This window comes from Microtus ochrogaster, chromosome 18 (assembly GCF_000317375.1).
Source record: "Microtus ochrogaster isolate Prairie Vole_2 chromosome 18, MicOch1.0, whole genome shotgun sequence".
Lineage (NCBI taxonomy): Eukaryota > Metazoa > Chordata > Mammalia > Rodentia > Cricetidae > Microtus > Microtus ochrogaster.
This window is the reverse complement of record NC_022020.1, coordinates 48,791,453-48,812,157: the sequence shown is the minus strand read 5'-3', so window position 1 is coordinate 48,812,157 and position 20,705 is coordinate 48,791,453. Positions and strand designations below refer to the sequence as shown.

Here is a 20,705-nt window from a genome sequence, read left to right as displayed (position 1 = left end):
AAAAGTCATCTGCCTTGTTGTGGTGTGAAGGGTATAAACATTTTTATTCCAAAATTAATAGTAAGGAGCCCATAGCTCAGAGTGTAAATCTCACAACCCCTTTATGCTCACACACACACATACACACACACGCGCGCGCACACACACACGCACACGCACAGACGGATGAATGGCAACAAGGGTACAAGAACAACTGGGAAAAAGAAAGAAAGAAAATGTAAAGAAGTGAAATGAGCTTTTTGTGAAGACAGATGTGTGAAGTGGTGTGATGTCAGGAGGCAGGAGGAAGACTCCCCAGAGTCATCCCACATCTGTCTGGTGTCCCAGGTAAAAGCCTGTCCTCTGGGCAGTAGAACACTCTGTGAAACTGGTAAAGAAGGACAAGCATTATGAGCTCTGCAGCCTGAAGTTTCAGGGACTGTCTCCCTGGGGTGGCCTTCTCTGGCTCGAAGGGACATCAGCTTCTCTGGAGACCAATCCAGCTGCTGGTGTAGCAGAGGTCAGTCAGTTCCTCCAGCCCTGGGCCCTGAGTTTGCAGTGACTGACAGCTCCGCACAGAGCCGTGAGAAAGCATAAAGAACAAACACTGGGCATCTTCCAGGAGAAGGGTTTTCTTAAATGTGCAGATGGGCAGGCAGCAGAATCATCACCCGTGTTTAGCATCTTCTCCACTGCCCTTCAGTGAGAGGACCCTTGCACATGCTGAACGCTGATTTTTCACGAGGATGAATTTATAATGCAGGCGACCACACCCAAGCATGAAAATCTCTCCTTAGAAGATGGGGGCTTTGCCTTAAAGTTTTCCTGCATAACTCCTCCTGATGTGAGTCATCACAGAAACCACCCTAACTTTCAAAATATTCTATGAAGTAGACCCAGCAGTTTCCATCCTACAGTTAAGCAGGCTGAGGCTAAGGAGGCAGGCCCACTAATTCGCCAAGCCATGTAGGTAGAGACTTTTTCTACTAGGAGGTTCTGTCCCAGGCTTTCTGATGCTGAACACAGGCCTTTGGCATTCTTCTTGATTATATTCTCAAAAATCAGTATGATAAAGATAAAAATGAGAGATCTGAAAAGTGATTTTAAAATAGGATGCTCCAACCAACTGTGCATTTAACGTATTTTCATTATGTGCGTTTCATGTGCACACATTTTCCTCAATATATAGTGAAAGAAAACAGTCAACGAAAACCTCAGAGGGTTACCAAGCTCCAGTGTGTGTCTCTTCCCTTTTCCTTTTTTGTTACCCATCCTAAGACATAAAGTGGCATGCTTCAGACACTACCTGGATGTCCCCCCTGTCGTCCCTCATGAATTAAATCAGAGTGCAGCAAACATGAGTGGCGGAGCCCAGCACTCTTCTGCTCTCAACTTTGTCTGGCCCAGAGCACTTGTGAAGAAGTGTCTGGAAATCAGTATAGAGCTACTTCCAAAAGCTCCAGTTCTGAATCTGGCTCTACTGCCTTCATTTAACTGGTGTTCTCAGTATGACCTAGCTGTGACAAGCAGTTTTGGGGGGGGGTCTTTACTGAAGACATTTCACCATGACTAGAAACAGTCTCATGACTAGGAGTGTCATTCTACAAATAGCAGGGATTATTAGAGAGTTATCTTGTCCCTTCAAAGTTTATACCATCTTTAAAATGTAATCCGAGATCACCAGTTCTGTAGGATAAATGACCGAAGTCTTTGTCCTCATGACAGATACCCTCCTACGTATACAGTGGAGGCCTGCAGCAGTTCCAGAGTACGTGCATGCTGGTGACTCTGACACCAGATTGCTGCTGCATCCAAATGCATCTCACACAGAGCCCTGCCCGATTGGCCCGCAGATGTTATTAATATGAAGGCACAGCATTGCCATCAGAAAAGAGCGCGATTGTTGCAGTTTTTAAAACTAATCAACTTTCCAGCAATTGAGAATATGAGTTAGCTAATTTAAGTCATGGGTAGGATGTCAGCATAACCCTATCCCCAGCCATATTCCCATCCATCCTCAGCCACGCCCCCATGCCCAGCCACACCCCTAGGCTGAACTCTTCCTCAGACACATTTTTCTTCCTTAAATTAGCGGTTTGCTCCTGGCATGTTGTAATCTACCTGCTTGACCCCTGACAAGGAGAATGTCTTTCTATGGTACTATCTAAAAGCCCAAGGGCAATGCGGACTCAAGCCAGCATTACCTTCAAACCATAGATGAGTTTTTAAGTATGCTGTCGATGAAGATAGCTTAGAATTTATCCAAACAGATCTACTTATTTGATATAAAATTAACTAAATTTTAGAAAAGTTAAATAATTTTTTGAGATTCAACACTCCTGTTTGTAGAATAGTATTGTCTATTCTGTCATAACCAGGTTGAAACAAATAGAATAATTATTACAAATGGAAGAAATGATTAGCATTTCCAGAATACAGTGTTTATAAAATGCTCTATATTATCTACAGTGTCTTTTATAACATTCACCTAAATAAGAATAAAGAGCTTCCCATTTTTTTTAAGCAATTAGGAAATTAGGCACATGGTACATGCCCACAGTCCCAGACACTTGGGTAGCTAAGGGAGGATTGCTTGGCCTGGGAGTTTCGAGGGCAGCCTGAGCAACACAATATTCTGTCTCAAAACTACAGTGTGGGACGAAGCTCTCACTTGTGCTGTCTGCTGGGACGTAAGGTGTGGGACCAGGCTGCTGTCAGGGCCGTAAATCCCCACCCGCTGCATTCTCGCTCTGGCTCTGGCTCCTCTAGAATCCCCTGCAGCTTGCAGTCCACAGCGCACATCAGTGGTCCCCAGACGAGATGTGATGCAGATGCCATTACCACTCCCGGAAGTGTGTGGCTCTCCTCGTAAATGCTTTAGCCGCTGGTAGCATGAGATTAGCCAATGCCAAGGCTGGCTGAGAGCGTACATTATTTAATCATTTGAAAAAGCCTTAGGTAACCTGTGACTGACGTGATTCCTGCAAGGTGGTTCAAAACCTTGCTAACAGAGCATGATGCCTTTCTACTGGGGAGTCTCTAAATCCTCTCCCCTATGAACCAATCGTTCTGCCCACTCAGATCAGCTGCTGAGCCTCGACTCCTAGGGAAAGCCCACTACGGTACCATTCTGGAATGCACTTGGCATTAGGTCGTCACCGCACCTGGCATACCCCTATGTGATAGTGAATGATATATGGCATGATATGTGATCTCTGACCTCCTTATATTCCTCTGTTCTCACCTCCTTCTCTTTCCTTTCTATCTCAATTACTTTGAGCAGCATCAAGAAAAAATTACCAATCCACCAGAATGAGTAAGTCCCCCTGTGAAGCCATGAAATGCTTGCTCTTCATGACGCCATTTCATGCTTCTACATCCTAAATTCTGACCATTTTTTTCCTCCAGGAAAAAATGTCAAGTTTAGGTGCTAATAGCTCTACTTCCTGACCAATCAGTACCACCTGAATAAGAAAACCTAACAAAGCTGAGTTGACAGTTTGTGTTTAGAAAGAACTTAAACAAACCTACAAAACACAATAAGACGCTAATGCCCATGGCACAAGGTCTTTGTACACGTACCGATTTGCCTTGGTTTGGCCTCCATTACTTGCCCCTTGACTGCAGCCTCCTGGCTTGCTTTCCCTTCCTCACTCGGCTGCTCTCTGCCCACAGATTGGCCCACCCTGAAGGCAGCCTCCCAGACCTAGCCATTATGAATATGACCACCAGCCTGGAGAAGCCTGAGGGGCAGAAAGTGGTGGAGCCTGGGGCGGAGAGGCCAGAAGAATGTGCCAAGAAGGCAGAGAAGGGTGAGCCGGGGAAAGACAGCGATGAGTCTGAAGAGGAGGAAGAGGAGGAAGAGGAATCGGAGGAGGAAGAAACCTCAGGTAACCAGCCCCTCTCCTCACCTGCCTTTGGCAGCATAAATGACAGAGTGACTTTCCCCAAAGCACCTGTCTGTGATTTCGTCTGATGAAAGTTGAAGAATAGTCTTGGTTGCTATCTTGATAATATTCATATCCCAATTACTGCAATGATTTCCCTTTCGTCTAACTGAAAGGGAAGAGGGCAGATGCTTGGCTAACAATCTATGATGATAGGCAGAGTGTCCGTGGGGAGATCCAGAGGGGTGTGTTCTGGTTTCTGCTGCTCGTGGGAACCTCTCACAGGATCTGTCCCACTAGAGACCCCTGCACAGAGCCACTGGCAATTCTGATGTCACCTTCAGAGACTCGTTTTTGGGAAAGGCGTTCTGAGGTTCATCAAAGGAGAGTGACAATATGCATACATTGCTAGTTCTGCTCCAACACTTACAGTGTGAGAGCTAGAGGAGGTGGTGTGTAATTGCACACTTGTCTGAGTGCCCGGCAGTGCTTTGGGCTCCATCTTTTGTCAGTAGACTCCCCGCCCCCACTCTAACTTTCTTCCCAAAACTGTACTAACCAGGAATGAGTGGAGTGGAATAGACATGGTTGTTGATAAATGTTAGCTGACAGAAGATGCAAAAGGCAGAGAGTTTGGACCCTGTGATAATTCTCAGACAGTGGCATAGCGTGGCCTCTGGGCCAAGTGGCAGATGCTGTATACATCTTAGTTGGATCTCTGCTAATGTGACGTAAGAAGAAAAATGACTCTTGAAGACATGCCCCGAGGCCCGGTTACTTTCTCCAGTTCATCTCAGAAGACCCAAGATGAGGACCAGCTGCCTTTTTCACATCTGGATTGCACCCCACAGTGGGGGATGGGCAATTCTGCCAGACAAGTAGTTAAGGCTAGGATTTCATTATACTATTTTAATGAGGACTTTGGACTCTTCTAAAAGGGACCTATCAAAAATCCCCCTACACCCTTATTGCTCTGCTGTACACACCTCTGATTGTTTCTTTACGTTGACTGTCCACTGAGCCATAGGCACTTTTGATGTAACTAAAACCTTACCCAATGTTCAGACCAAGGACAGTCACATTACAGCTATCTCTGATGGGTTGACCCGCTCCAGAACTGAAACATGGAAAGACAAAACTGTCCTCTGTGGCTTTCGGTAAGGTTGACAGTCCAAGGCTACAGTGGTGTGAACCCCTAAGGTAGAAAATATGCAATGGTTTATTTGATTAAGAAAATGATTAGAGGGGCAGGAGAGATGGCTCAGAGGTTAAGCACACTGGCTGCTCTTCCAGAGCTCCTGAGTTCAATTCCCAGCAACCACGGTGGCTCACAACCATCTATAATGAGAATGGGTGCCCTCTTCTGGCCTGAAAGCATACATGCAGGCAGAACACGGTATTCCTCATAATCATAAAAAAAAAGGATGATTAGAAGTTGGCCACACTTTATGAAACCGTACTGATTCTAAGGATGAACAAGCTGTCTCTGCCCACAAGTAGACCTGATGCTCTTGCTTATTAAAGGCGATTGAAGAGCCATAACCACCCATTTGTCATTTGTGCTAGATGAAAAAGATGTTATTTACCTAGAGCTCAGGTCATTTAGCATAGTCTCAAAAGTAAATCAAGACAAAGTTCTTTGCAGTGATTTAATTATAAGGCCAATATAGTAACATGGTCCCTTGTGTTTCGACTTATCTTCTGAATCAGCAGCATGGCATAGATCGGGGTTTTGGGTGCTTCCTCTCCAGGCTCATAGCACACATCTGCTAGCTACTGAGCAGCCCCTCATTTCATTCTGAAAGCTACAAGAGATGCTCTGGTTAGTAGCGCCGGCCATGGTCATGCTCCTGGCTGTATTTACTGTCTTGCAGATCTAAGGAACAAGTGGCTCCTGGTGATTGACCGCCTCACTGTGCTCTTCCTAAAATTCCTGGAGTATTTTCACAAGTTGCAGGTGTTCATGTGGTGGATCCTGGAGCTGCACATCATCAAGATTGTCTCGTCGTACATCATTTGGGTGACCGTGAAAGAGGCAAGTGTTCTTTTGCTGGGCACTCCCAGAGTGCACAGGGCGTGACAGGTCCTCGTTTCCTCTGTCTAAGCATCCGTGGCATTTGTGTTATAATGCCCCTGGCATTCAGGGGTCATGAAATATGTGAGTGCATAGGTTTCCTTATCCAGAGGACCCAGGGTTAGCGGAGTGGAGAAGGAGACAGAGAAAGGAGGAGAGAGCCCCATAGCTTAGTTTCCAGGTGGCTTGGCTTACAGCAAAGACTGTTTCCTGGAGTGTGTGTAGGGGGCTGGCTTTCTGGAATATATCTCCCAAAGTTCTCTTTGAGGGAAAGAGTAAAATTCCAGTTTGTGTTGCCAGGGAGTAGACTCAGGTTCCAAAATATAATGAACTCTTTATGGGAGTCCATTTCACTTGCTGTCTCTGTAAGGTAGGAAATCGACAGTACGCTTGACTCCTGCTTCTGTCTTACTTCCTGGTAAAGAAAAGGATGGCTATTCCCTCAACAATTCCTTCATGTTCACTGTGGAGAAACAAATTTCACTCAATTTATTTGTCAAATAGTTTTTGAATACTTCTATCCATGACGTCAGCTAAGCATCAGTCTTTCTTGCAGACCTCTAACGTTCCTGGGTGGCTTTTCAGATGGTTAAAATTCAGACTCTTTACCCTCAGACCTGGGTCAAGACCCTGATGCCTGAAGCTTATAAGGCGTTCAACCACGACACTCCAGGCCACGTGGCTTTGCACCTAAGACAAATGGAGGCCGTGCTTCAATCAGAGGACATTATGGCGTCCACTTCTGCCCCCGTCCCTGCATAATCAGAATCTCTCTACGCTCAGGGACGAGCAGAGTTTCCCTGGATATTTTGATCCGTCTGGATTGTTTGCAGACCAAATATTTTACTGGTTGTTATTATTAGTCTTTATATATCTTTATTAATTAGCATACAAAATAGCAAGCTTCCTTATGACATTTTCATACATGTTTTGCTCTAACTACTCTCCTCTACCCCCGTTTCTCCTCCTATTTCCCTGGCCTCCATTCTCACTGTACCTTTCTCCCCTGGTATTATCTATTTTTATATCACATATACCTAGTCCCCTCCCCCTCCCAAACCCCTCCTTAAAGTTTCTCTTCTGCTATCTCATTGGTCCCTTTCTAGTTTACTGGCCTCTGACCATACTCACTGGCCCATAAACACACATATCTAACACGGATTCACTTCTGATGAGCATCCGATTAGACTCTTGTTGTCAGGGAGATGGTGAGCCCACGACCTCCTTAGCTCATGATGCTGCTAGAGAACAGGAGTTTGGAGTGAGGTGCATGACATTTGGGCCAGCTTGGTGTTGAATGAAGTAGCTGACCATGCTGAACCCATTTTCCTATTTGTCAGGTGATAGCAATACAAATATCTTCCCTGGAGAGACTGCTCATGGCTGTCCTTTGCCGGGCACTGGGGACCATGTCCTGTGATGCACACCTTGTCCTCTGTCCTATCCCTTCCCCTTCTCTGTCTCCCTGTGTCGCCCTTTGGCTCCAGGCTCTGTGCACAGCCTACTCTGCCTATTCCCCATCTAGAGGATGAGTGTCTGTGCTCCTGCAGCCCAGTGCCACCAGTCCACACCCACAAATGATGAGGCCTTGATCTGTCTGCAGCCCACTGCTTTGTCTGATCGGTCATACACAACCTCATGCCTTGTGTTTCCCAAAGTACTCCTGCCAGTGAGGCCTAAAACTAAACCCATCGCCCACGTCATCTCTCCCTTTATATAACTAAGAAATACACATATTTTCTCCATCTGAAACCTCCTCCATGTTGCAACTGGACATCCTTTCCAGGGTGAAAAGGGATTACATCAGACCTGTCTACCTAACATGTTGTCATGGAGTTCTTATACTCATATGGAGTTAAGAACCTTACACTATAGCACAGACCACCTCAGGAGTGCCATTCCTGGACCATCTGGGAGATGTGGGGTTCAAATTGCATGTCCCTCATATTAGATAGCTTGCTTCTCCGGGAATGCAGCTGACATTCTCTGTCATCTACAAGGCCTAGGGCCTGAAATCCTCCAGCCCACGTCACTCCTATTTAGATGATTCCGTTCTCAACTCAAATTGCTGGCAACTGGAATATCTTTCTCACCAGGAGTTAGGCTAAGCCAGGAACCCCCATCACAGCATGGCTCACCCGTTCAGCGTGCTTGTTGTGTGGCTTTGTCTGGGACATTTATGGATTTAGTGTTTTTTACATGCTCCCCGAGGGCACGGAATCCTCACCTTGAACTCTGTTAGGAATTAAGACTTACTATCTCTGCTTATCCCTTAGAAAATGAAAACAAGTGCAAATTGCATGCACTGCCTTTATACAGAGAGCCTTAAAGATATACAATGAAAGAAATAGGAGGTTTACTTCATAGTAAATACCTTTAATACAATTTTCTCTTTAACATTCAAATTGACCCTACCTTTGGCTAAGGGAGAAGAGTCAATTCATGGATCAAAGGGTTTTGATAAAACACAGCATTCAGTTTGTTTTACTTTCTGGGTTCACTTTCTGGGTTGTTGAATATTCCTATAAACAGCCTATCTTTCTCCTTTGGTTAATTTGGGGTGTCATCTCTTTCTATCTTACTATCTCAGCACTTAATTCTCAGAGAGAATCTTTGCCTCTAGTAGTAATTATTGAATAAAGAGAAGAGTCGTCAACAGCATGCTGCATACAGATTTTCACATTTTCTCAGTTTTCATTGTCTAAGCCAGATTTGGAGCCTCTTCTCTGATAGGTCACAGAACTTGATGGCTGCTACATATTCAGTTTTATAGTGAGTGCATGCGGTAACTTTCACCTGTGAGTGTTAGTAGCCCCGAGAGAAGGTATCAAAATAAGTTAATATGTTTTGTGGTTGAAGAAGAAAGTGGCACTTCTGTATTCTTCAAGAAACTTTGAGCTATGGAGACTGATTAGATCTGAAGATATCTGTCTTCTTGAGAAACACTTGCGTGGCCCAGAGCCAACAGTCAAGCTGAATATTGTCCTTACCCTTAAATTAGCAAATTCTTGATATTTCAAGAATTAGCAATGATATTTCACCCACTTAGACTCCCCCTCTCTGAAAAAAACTGATGTCATGTCTCACAGTTTCTACCCTTAACCTACCATGTTCAAATTAGTTGGCCGTCAAGTCAAGCTAATTTTACTTTCTGTTCCCATCCAGTGCATGTATTCCTCTTAATGCAATCTCAGAACCACGTACTTCCATGCAGCCATGGAATCCCTAACTCCGCTTCTCCATACTGCTGTAGATTTGGGCTCTGACCCTACATTTTGCCTTCATTTCCTCTGTGCCACTTATCTAAATATGTTACAAATCTTTCCTTCAAACTCTCTGCCACAGTCCTTTTTCCTGCAGAGTGAGTTTGTGTGCCATTTCATGGTTCAAAAGGGACAAGTCGCCGGGCGGTGATGGCTCACGCCCTTAATCCCAGCACTTAGGAGACAGAGGCAGGTGGATCTCTGTGAGTTCAAGGCCAGCCTGGTCTACAAGAGCTAGTTCCAGGACAGGAACCAAAAAAGCTACAGAGAAACCCTGTCTCAAAAATCCAAAAAAAACAAAAACAAAACAAAAAAAAAAAGGAACAAGTCAAAGTTTGACTTGCAGCTGCATCTCCATCCTCATCTATGACCAGCCCTAATATTTCCCATTATCCATTGGCCTATCCTCACCATGCTACCTCTTGCCTTCATCCTTTGCTTCTGTATCCTTGGCTTTGAGCATACTTTGTATCTTCCACAACCTGTGGACCCTTCAGGATGCTATTATAGGGACATTTACAACTATGTATATAACTTAGCTACTGTTGTTATTATATTGATGCTACCTGATTGTATGTCTGTCTGCTTTATGAGATAGAGTATCTTTAAGACCACATCGCTTCTATATCCTTGGAATGACCAACACCTAGAACAGTACCTTACACATAAGAACTCAACCAGTTTTTGCTGAACTGGAATCACATTGTCCTGTCTTGTGAATGTAGTGCCATGCCACGTATTTCTGTCCCCATTTCTGATTTTGTGTTTCCAGGTGTCTCTGCTCAACTATGTATTTTTGATTTCTTGGGCATTTGCTCTGCCCTATGCCAAACTCCGCCGTGTGGCTTCTAGTGTCTGCACTGTCTGGACATGTGTGATCATCGTCTGCAAAATGTTGTACCAGCTGCAAACCATTAAGCCTGAGAACTTTTCTGTCAACTGCTCCTTGGTGAGCCTCAAAGTTGGGGGTCCTTCCTCAGTGACCGTAAGAGGATCAGGGGAGATATTCTGTTTAACTTAAGTCACCTCACCCACATTAGGACCACTCTGGCCCCTTGGTGGACCGAAAGCTGCTCTTAACCTGAGACTCCTCCCCAAGTGAAATGGGTCCTCCCCTCCCTACCCCACAGAACTCCCTTTGATCAAGGCTGAAGGGGGTGACTCTGAACACTGTCAATCTCATAAGCTGTTGTCATTCCACTTTTTCTTTTTTCAGCCCAATGAAAATCAAACCAACATACCCCTTAATGAGCTGAACAAGTCTCTTCTCTACAGTGCCCCTGTTGATCCCACCGAGTGGGTCGGCCTGAGGAAGTCCTCCCCTTTGCTCGTCTACCTGAGGGTAAGGCTTTCTTATGTCTCATCTGGGCCTCTGGGCCTCTATAGCTTGTGACCTTCCCCCATTAGATGCTTCCTAGCCCCTCCAATGGTAACTTTGTCTCAAAAATGACTAGACATTAAAATTAGTATTATACAGTGTTGTTTTGTGCTGAAAGAAATCAACTTAGCAGCCTGAGCTCAGTACATTGAAATACCCAACACCTTCAGCAACAACTCCTCATATAACTGTTAAAGGACAAAGTTGGTAGGCACATCACACCTGAAGCAAGTCCAAAGTACATTGTTAAGTGTTTGAAAAAGGAAAAAATTTTAACACTGTACACATTGTAACCTTTTCTAGAAATAAAGAAAAGCGCTAGATAAAAATCTACCAGACTGTTAATAGTAATTATTTCTAAGAAGGAGATATAACAGCATTACAAAAAATACTTGCTGTTAATTTCTGATTCTTGAACACTTAATAAAGAATACATACTTACATTACAAAGTAATATAGCATATTTTGATCGAAAATAATCATTGAGACTTAATGAAATAAAAACCGTTTAGATTCTTATACATTCCTGTACATTTCATTTTGATGAATAACTCAAGCAGCTTTAACCATTATCCTAACTGCTGACAAGACCCGTAAAGATGAAATCTTTACACCTGAGGGTTTTAAATGTATTAAACACCATATTGTGTAATTTCTAGATCTTCTCTAACAGTTACTGTCCAAATAGCTGTCACGTTAAGACAAACTGATATTTGGAAAGTCTGAGAGATGGCCTCTGCCATCTATGTAGCTACCCTCTTGTTGTGACTATTGTTATGACAAGGACTTTTCCATCTTGAGCTTGCTTCTCAGCAAGCTCTGTCCCTCTCTCTGGACAGAGGACAGAGGTGTTAAATTCAATCTCTGTCATCCTGTTCCCCAGCTCAGTGACTTTCCCAGATATCCCTGTAATATGTTGCATGTAAGGGTTGCAACCAAGGTCAGACTAGCCTCCTCTAGGATCTCTGGATGCTGTTCCCTTGGCATATATCATATACTTACCAAGCAAGGAAAAGAAACAACCACAGTCTTATGTCCAGAGAGGCTAGATCCTACGACCACAGCAGTTCCCATTTCACAAGGAAGTTAGGTCCTCAGTAAGTAAGACAGAGAAATAGGCTCAATGCTACACTGAATACAGTGAGATCTAATATGACATTGCTTTTTAGACATCCAGACTTGAATATGGTGATTTCCTGTATTTGTTCCGAAGTACCAAATCACGAGGCCTTTGGGATACATAGATGTGCTTTCTCCCTTTCTGCTTGTAGAATAACCTCCTGATGTTGGCAATCTTGGCCTTTGAAGTCACCATTTACCGCCATCAGGAGTACTATCGAGGCCGAAACAAACTGACCGCGCCAGTGTCCAAAACTATATTTCATGACATCACAAGATTACACCTAGATGATGGACTTATCAATTGTGCCAAATATTTTATAAACTACTTCTTCTACAAGTTCGGCCTAGAGGTGAGTTTTCTTGCTCGTGTGTTTGCTATTTTTTTATAAGAATTTAAATAGTTTCTTTGGACTGGTTGGTCACTGAAGTTGTGACACATTCCTGTTGGTTCACAAAGCCACTGAAGCTGATGAGTCCGCTTAGCTTAAGTTGGAGTTTTCAAAAGCCAGGAGTCAGTACCCCGCTTTATAATAATGCATGTGCTCCCTAGGTCTCCAGAGCCATCTAAGCACATCTGAACTGTCATTTCTTAATAAGAATAGAATGGATTTCCTGTCCCCATGTGCATTTTGAATGTATAAACTGTGAGGGAGACTCCTGTGACCTGAAATGGTGATGAGAGAATAGTAGTAAGCTGAGCAGAAGAGTGGGATTCTATCATGATAATCTATAATGGAATTGATGGAATGAATTTGCAATGGTGGTATTTTAACCAGGACATCATACCTACCATTTTTGCCACTGCTGAAGCCATTACTATGAAAGGCACAGTCAGTTCTCTCAGAGGTAATCATCCAGCAAATATTTCCATCTTCGTGCTAAAAGACACTCAACAATGACACTCCTGGGGGACCTGTGCATGTGCAGACAGACTGAGAAATCCTGGTCTCTGGTGTCCCTTCCATGTCTGATAAACCCAATCTTTCTTGTCTCCTAACCATCCTTACACAGACCTGTTTCCTAATGTCGGTGAATGTGATTGGACAGCGGATGGATTTCTATGCCATGATTCATGCCTGCTGGCTGATCGGTGTCTTGTATCGACGCAGAAGAAAAGCCATCGCGGAGGTCTGGCCCAAGTACTGCTGCTTTCTGGCTTGCATCATCACCTTCCAGTACTTTGTCTGCATCGGCATCCCACCTGCCCCCTGCCGAGGTGAGCACTCTGCCCAGGGAGTCTGCCCTGATCCCAGCCATAGGCTGTGCACAGTGGAGAAGGTAGAGATGCGCCAGGGAACTGATTGTGCCTGCTCATTCCTGCCCCCCGCAGATTACCCATGGAGATTCAAGGGTGCCCACTTCAATGATAACATCATCAAGTGGCTGTACTTCCCGGATTTCATCGTGCGGCCCAACCCTGTGTTTCTTGTCTGTAAGTGTTTCTTGTCTGTAAGTGTTTCTTGTCTGTGTTTCTGCTTGTAGGACCACCAGACGTAGGTATTTGGGCTTATATTTATTCATTATTTTTCATGTGTTAGACGTTTTCGCCTTTAGTTCCTCTGCTGAACTTTATAAGTGTATGAAGCTTATCTTATGTATTTATATGCAAAGTGACCAATAGTGCCTACTTGTTCCTTCCATTTGCAAAATGAATAGATCAACATCAAAGTTTATTCACTTCCCAACACCTCTCCCACTCAAAGATAGACTAGAGAGAGAGCTTTGCAAATTGAGTCCATTTCCAGTTACTATGGCAGGAAGACCAAAATGAGAGACAGGGTTGTGGCAGCACCAGGGAGCCCACAGATGTCAATCACAGGAGAGCTTCATGCAAAACCTTCCAGGATCGCTGGAAATGGATGGTTGGAGCAGCACTTCCAAAACACTCGGGATTGACAGTGCCATGGAGAATTCCAGAGTGACTTCCCTACTACAGAAGGTTCGGGGTCATTTTAAAGACAAGGAAGCTGCCTGTGCCTTGGGAGCATTCCAGAGACCTGGCCAGGAGCTCTGCTGTGACAACTCAAAGCCGTGCCCATGTTCTTTCTATGAGCTGTCTACTACATTTGCCTGCTCACATCTGCTCAGTGTGAGCCCCAAGAAAAGTCTGGTTGCAAAGGCAAAGCAACTGGTGAGAGGAAAGAGCAGAAATGTCCATCTCTAACTCCCGTGGAAAGATGTGCCCACGTTCCAACAGCTTTCTCAGCATCGGGAGGTGCAAAGTGCACCACACTCCAAGATTCATGGAGGCAGGCACCTAGCATTTGGACATGACAACACCCAGATGCCACCATTGCCAGCCCCCCAGACCTTATACTCCCTCTGCTGTCCCTATACTATGTCAGAAAATGGGGACTTGGCCCCAACCTTAGAAGCTACTATGCTCTTTGGGGACACAGCTCACTTGTTTGCTAAGGCTCACATGTGCCATGTGGTGACCGTGTGTGGCCTTTTAGAACCTGAGGAGTGGCTGCTTCTGTCTTGTCAGATGACTTCATGCTGCTCCTGTGTGCCTCCTTGCAACGGCAGATCTTTGAGGATGAAAACAAGGCAGCTGTGCGCATCATGGCGGGGGACAATGTTGAGATCTGCATGAACCTCGACGCAGCCTCATTCAGCCAGCATAACCCTGTGCCAGATTTCATTCATTGCAGGTAACAGCAGCGTCACCTCCTGATAGGCAGTCTTTGTGTGCATGGTCATTCAAACTGCCCTTTAACTGCAGTTCTGTCAGCGTGGCACCAGGGAAGTAGATTAGCCTCTGTCTTATGCCCTTGTGTCCCTCTAGTCCCTGCCGAATGCCTTGCATGGCCCCAGTCCCTTCCAACAGAAACTGTCTTATCCCAACAATACCGTAGGCAGCTCTCCAGCAAGAGCTCTCTCCACCCCTCCCCTGCCCTCTGCCCTCCTCCCCTCTCCCCATTTTTGCTCTCCATCCACTTGACCCTTCATCAGCCCTCTCTCTCCTCCGCCTCTCTCTTTTACTACTTATCTCTCCTCATCTCGACCCTCCCTCATCTCCACCATGCTTCCTCATCCTTGCCCCTCCTCTTCACCTCCTCTTCCTTACACCTCATCATCATACCTTCATCCGTGCCCCTCCTCATTACCTCTTCTTCTCATCTCTTGTCTTTATCGTCCCCTCCTCACCCATCCCTCCTAATTGACCCCGCTCCTTATCCCTGTCCCTCCTCACTGCCCTATACTCACTATGCCCTCTCATCACACTGCCTCTTTATCAGACCTGCTCCTCCCTTCTTCTGTCTTCCTCGCCCCTCATCCCAGTCCCTCCTCACCGCTCCTGTCTTTCCCCCTCCTCACCTGTGTGTTCAGGAGCCCCAGGAGTGAAGCCCCCAGAGCCGCCCTGTGTGGTTTTGTCCTTATGTCGCATCTTCCTGAGCCCTGTGTGAGCTCCCTTTACAGCACTCTGTCTGCCCTCCCCCTCTTTCCAGCCAGGGGACACTCAGCCTTGCCTTCCTGAGCTTCTCCTGGGAGCTTTTTCCACAAGCCCAGCTCAGTCTCTCATGGTGCAATCTTTCTGCATCTTGGGCTTTCCAGACTTAGTTTCATCCATGTCCTGCCTGATGTCAAGCTCCCCTTCTATCCTCATCCTAGAAAGCCTTTTAGATTCACCTTCGACATGGTATAGGGACCTAAGAGCACTGTGGGATCTGGCTAGGCCTGATCCTCTAGCCTCTGGGGTTCATGGCTTAGTGTCTGCCCTCTCCCACTGCTGGAAAGACATGGACAGAGGCAGAGGGATTGCCCTGGGAGTACACAGGACACCTGTGTGGCACCCCAGCATCTGCCTTCAGAGAAGAGTGACAGGTGTCACTGACTCCCTGGGGTTGTCATTTTAAGAACCTGTCTGCTTTTCTAAAGTGTAAATGTAAGGGGCAAAGGTCCTTCTAACTGTTTGGTTTTGTTTGTTTGCTTGTTTGGGGGGGGTTGTCTATATTTCTGCATAGTCCTGAGTCTATATAGTACATGCATAACTTAACTAGCTTCCATTACCCAGCTGTTTTAGGTGCCAGACTCCACTCCAAGTACCTTACTTATATTGCCCCATACCAGACAGAGTGACATCTCCAGCCACCTCTGATGGGGCACAAGCTGTCACATTCTGCTGTATCTACAACAAACTATTAGGTTTATCTCATCTCAAGAATGGCTCTCCTGCTTTGTTTAGAAAATTAAAGAATTATAATTGGAATTTCAGAAAAAAATAGAATTTTTGTTATCCTCTTAAAATTAGTAAGTATCAAAAGTTCACTTATTTGATAAATGCATTAAGATACGTCTTGCTTCCCAGTGCTGCTGGCAAGGCTAAGGACAGAGTACACTTTACAGAGATGATTAATTAACCTCCTGCAGAGACGCAGCCCGTTAAAGAAAGAGTGAATCTAGAATTTACTCTCTGATCCTTTTCCTAAAACCCCAGAGGAAAACTTCCAGAGCAAACCCTCAGAGAAGCTGTGGTCAAGCAGAGTTGAGCTCTGCCAGCATCTGTACCACCTGCCACCCGCAGATGACCCAAGTTCTGGGAGCTTCCAGAGCTGCCAATTATTGTAGAAAAGTCTGGGACCCGTACTCTGGTCTCACCTTGCATCATTAAAGCTGGTGTGAATGGACAGGGCCCCAGAGAGCCTTGAACTGACCCAGTGACATCCAGACACAGAATATGAGAGTTGTTCTTCCATTGATGAGGAGGGATTGTTTTTACTTCTACTTTGTATGAAGTATGTACTTTTTGTAATATAATAACATAAACTTTTAGTTCCTTGAAAGTAATCCATTGCTCACCTTCCTGTTAGCCAAGAAACACCTATATCTTGGAATGTTTTTAGCCTTGTAATTAATTATTCATGCCTACCATAGAAAGACAAAGAAAATTTTGAATATTCAAGAGGTAGGCAGAAAATGTCCTGGGGGGTTTGTTATTGCTGTGGTTTTGTTTTTTGAGACAGGGTTTCTCAGTGTCACAGTCTTGGCTGTCCTGCAACTCACTATGTAGACCAGGCTGGACTCAAACTCACAGAAATCCACATGCCTCTGCCTTCTGAGTGCTGGGATTAAAGGCATGCGCCGCCACCACCCTGCCCAGAAAATGTTCTTATTTTGTGAGAAATTGATCACAAATGAGATGATGAGAAGCATACTTATACATGATGTTTTTTCTCAACTTATCTATTAGTCTAGTACTAGTTATACAGGGCTTTCTTATGCAGCAGGCAGTGGTATGCAGAAGCCTTGGCACACATTTTGCAAAATACAAAGTTCTCTGCCCCTAAAGAAGAAGTCTTGATTTTCTTTGTGTAGCAATTACCTTTGTATCGCTCGGGTGTGTCTTCCAGATCTTACTTGGACATGTCCAAAGTGATCATCTTCAGCTACCTCTTCTGGTTCGTCCTCACCATCATCTTCATCACAGGGACAACCAGGATCAGCATATTTTGCATGGGTTACCTGGTGGCCTGTTTCTATTTCCTGCTCTTTGGGGGTGATTTGCTACTGAAACCCATCAAGAGCATCCTCCGCTACTGGGACTGGCTGATTGCCTACAATGTGTTTGTGATTACCATGAAAAACATACTGTCGGTGAGTGGCTCCCACTACATAACACACTTATGGTTCCAGTGTAAGAATAAACAGCCCACTCGGTGGTTCCTAAAAGCCTTGTACCCTCACACGAGTCTCAAAAGCCACAGCCAAGACACCACCAATTCAGGCTTCAGCGCCCACTTGCTGCTGCTGGTTTTCCCACTTCACACAGAATCTTTTCCACTCCTTTCTCCCATTTCAGGGTCACGCAACTGAAGGTGACACATTCAACAAACAAAATCTAAAATGGTTTGCTGCTTAAAATCCCATCCTTCCTTAGGAATAAGCTTCCATCTCCCATCGTGTCACTCTGAAGTGGCCCTTTTATGACTGTGCTGGGGTCACTGGATGTCTTGTCTTATCACGTACATCAAGAAGGAACTCTCTCGCCTAGAAAGAATGGTAGAATGTGAGACAAATTGAGATGTCCTCTGGAACTTCCATGAACTCCCAGACCTTCAGCTTCCTCATATTGCACAATCTTCGCATAGAGCCCACACACATCCTCCTGTGTGTTTTACATCTTCTCCAAATAGCATAAATACACACTCCAAGTACCTGATACACAAATAATGCGCTACTACACTGTTTCGGGGATAATGACAGTGAAAAGTGTGTATAGGTTCAATACAGGTCCTCTCCCACGCCAAATATCTTCTATTCGAGGTTGGCTCCTAGGATGTTGGACCTGTGAGTGGGAGGGCAGTGTATCAGCTTAGATCTGGAGTGATCTTCTGGGGATCAGTACATGTTTGAGTCATGTGACCTCTGAGAAAATAATTTTACCCAAATTATAGTTCTTGTCTTAGTGCAGGCCCATAGGGTCAAGGCATGTTCTACAGTGGTCTGGTTCTCTTTGTAAAAAGCAGTGCTTCTAGTACAGAAGCATTACAGTGGAGATCCTTCCCATTCCCACAGGGAAGAACTCCCCCTGAACTTACTTTGCTCTCTGAACAGCTAATGCTTCCTATATGCCAGAGACGTGGAGACTGGTGTTTTAGATACTGCAGGCCCCTTATGGAAGAGCTGGCATTGGTTCTAGTGAGTTCTTGCACACTGGGTTTGTTAGACATCAGATTTGTTTTCTGGATTCAGAGCTTGAGGTTTGCCTCCCTCCTTCCGTCTTTCAGATAGGAGCCTGTGGCTACATCGGTGCGCTAGTGAGAAACAGCTGCTGGCTGATCCAAGCGTTCAGTCTGGCCTGCACAGTGAAAGGCTATAAAATGCGTAAGTATGAGGGGACCCTTGGGGGGAAGGAATGTGGAAAAGGGAGAGCACAGAGAAATGAGATAAAAGTCAGAATCAGTTCCACCCTGAGACGGAGGCTGTGAAGCTATACTGGCTGATGCCTGGCTTAGAACAGAAGGTGCTCCCCCAACACCCTGCCACACTGGTGCAGGACCGGTGTCTCCGCGTGCTTTTCCGGGAGGGTTAAAAACAATTCCTGCTGCCTCCTCTAGGCTGCAGCTGCTCCAGTTAGACCGGTCAGTCCTCTGGTGCCTCAGGCTCCCAGAACTTGTCTCTTAAAGAAGCCGAGAAGGGTTGGGGGTGACTTAAGGCACAGAAAGCCAACGGGGAAGAGTCCTGGGGTATCTGGGAGGATTTCCCCCATAGAGACAATGGGAAATGCAATTTCTGTCACCTGCCTCAAGCTCGGAATCACAGGTTGTGTCAGCTGTGTGCTTCTATGATGCTCAGAAGGTTACTTAGATATAATGTACATGTTGCCTGTGGCTTCTACCTCAGGCCGTACTCTGCAGAGGATTAAACCATTATCTGGAAATGGCCAATTTGTGTAAATGTGCTGCCACAGCCTGCTAATAGACTATCAAGCCTGTTGACCCTGGATAGGACTTTTCTCCATTAGAGCATTCCATCTACCCTTGAGCCATTGTTTGGGGGAAGTCCTTGAAGGAAGGATGTTCAGGGATTCCCTAACCTCACAGGGCCGGCAGTTTGCTGGAGCCCCCTCATGCTGATAATCAGACTCAAGGCATAAAATTCTGCTTGGGAAGTGCTCAGCTCATAAGTAAATCAGCCCATTGGAATTCCACGCTTGTGCCGGTGGGATTTCCCGAGCCCGGCTCTGTAGACTTCACGCAACAGCCGTGCACACGGGTGTTCATTTTCTCTTGGGTTCTCCCCTGCTTGATGCCACAGCTGAGGATGACTCCAAATGCAAGCTGCCCAGCGGGGAGGCGGGAATCATCTGGGACAGCATCTGCTTTGCCTTCCTCCTGCTTCAGAGAAGAGTCTTCATGAGTTACTACTTCCTGCACGTCGTGGCTGACATCAAAGCCTCCCAGATCCTGGCATCCAGGTGGGTTAGGCGACCTTCACCGACAACTCGCCTGAACGCGATAGTGCTCACTATCTCACGTTGCTCAGAAAACCCACAAGAAAATTTAAAGTCCCTAAAGCACTTGACACTCGTCCCTTTGCATCTAAACTAGAGTCCTAACAAGGAACTCGGTGACCAGCACTAACACAGAGGGTAAATGAACTAAGTGGACATGTCACAGTAGAAAACACCAGAGCAGGGGTTGGGATGTAGCTCAGTAGCAGAGCACATTTGACCCTCCACGTCACAAAAAGGGGAGGGGAGGGTGAAAAGGAAGAACATACACAGATGTCCTAAAAGTATATGAACTATCTCTTAACAACACAACTCATCAGCAAAACGTAAATTTAAAAAAAAAAAAACCTGCAATTTGGCATCATTTCACTCCTCTGAAAATGCCTAAGATTGAAAATCTAAAAACTCAGTGCACGTGAGAATGGTTAGTAAGGAAGAAAGCCTTACACACTATTAGCGAGAACATACATTAGTACAGCCTTTATGAGAGCAGTTGGGTGGTTCCCCAGAAAGCTCAGACGCTGAGCACAGGACCCAGCGCCCCTCTGATCCTCCACCTTCTCCTGCCTGTCTTCACTTCCTTTTTGTCTCTCCCACACCTCACCTGAGCTTCTTCTCTGGGACTCTTCACGTTACCACATTCTTCTCCTTGGACTCCGTTCCTCCTCCAGCTTTTGCCCTCTCTTAGATTTAGAAAAGGCTGTGGAGGGTACTGGCCGCCCACCGGCGCGCCACTGCGTGGAGGGGGCAGTGACTGAGCGTGCACTCATTTGTCTGGAGCCGCCAGCCTTGCTCAGACAGCATAGGATCCATAACGCTCGCTCCCTGGCAAGCATTAGGTTAATTTCCCTTATGAAATTGCCATATGCCGTCTTTGAACTTGAGGCTCATACATATCCACATAGGTGATTAGGACACCAGTTTCTCTAGATTTCATCTCCTCCCCTTCCAGGAAGTTTATTTATATGAGTGTGACGCCAGCCTTTGTCAGCTAAGTTGGAGCCACATAGAGAAAGGATATAGTAAGAACCTACCTTAAATTCAG

General features: G+C 45.5%; 1 protein-coding gene across 1 annotated transcript in view; it reads left to right on the top strand.

The window, feature by feature from the left end:
* Positions 1 to 20,705, top strand: part of Piezo2 (piezo type mechanosensitive ion channel component 2) — a 354,156-nt gene that overhangs the window by 277,444 nt on the left and 56,007 nt on the right. The window contains exons 19-29 of the mRNA XM_026783664.1: positions 3,655 to 3,869; positions 5,741 to 5,901; positions 9,976 to 10,152; positions 10,420 to 10,545; positions 11,853 to 12,053; positions 12,715 to 12,919; positions 13,034 to 13,135; positions 14,192 to 14,357; positions 17,058 to 17,301; positions 18,435 to 18,531; positions 19,465 to 19,624. Of these exons, the coding sequence (XP_026639465.1) occupies positions 3,655 to 3,869; positions 5,741 to 5,901; positions 9,976 to 10,152; positions 10,420 to 10,545; positions 11,853 to 12,053; positions 12,715 to 12,919; positions 13,034 to 13,135; positions 14,192 to 14,357; positions 17,058 to 17,301; positions 18,435 to 18,531; positions 19,465 to 19,624 (1,854 nt within the window). The remainder of the gene's footprint in view (positions 1 to 3,654; positions 3,870 to 5,740; positions 5,902 to 9,975; positions 10,153 to 10,419; positions 10,546 to 11,852; positions 12,054 to 12,714; positions 12,920 to 13,033; positions 13,136 to 14,191; positions 14,358 to 17,057; positions 17,302 to 18,434; positions 18,532 to 19,464; positions 19,625 to 20,705) is intronic.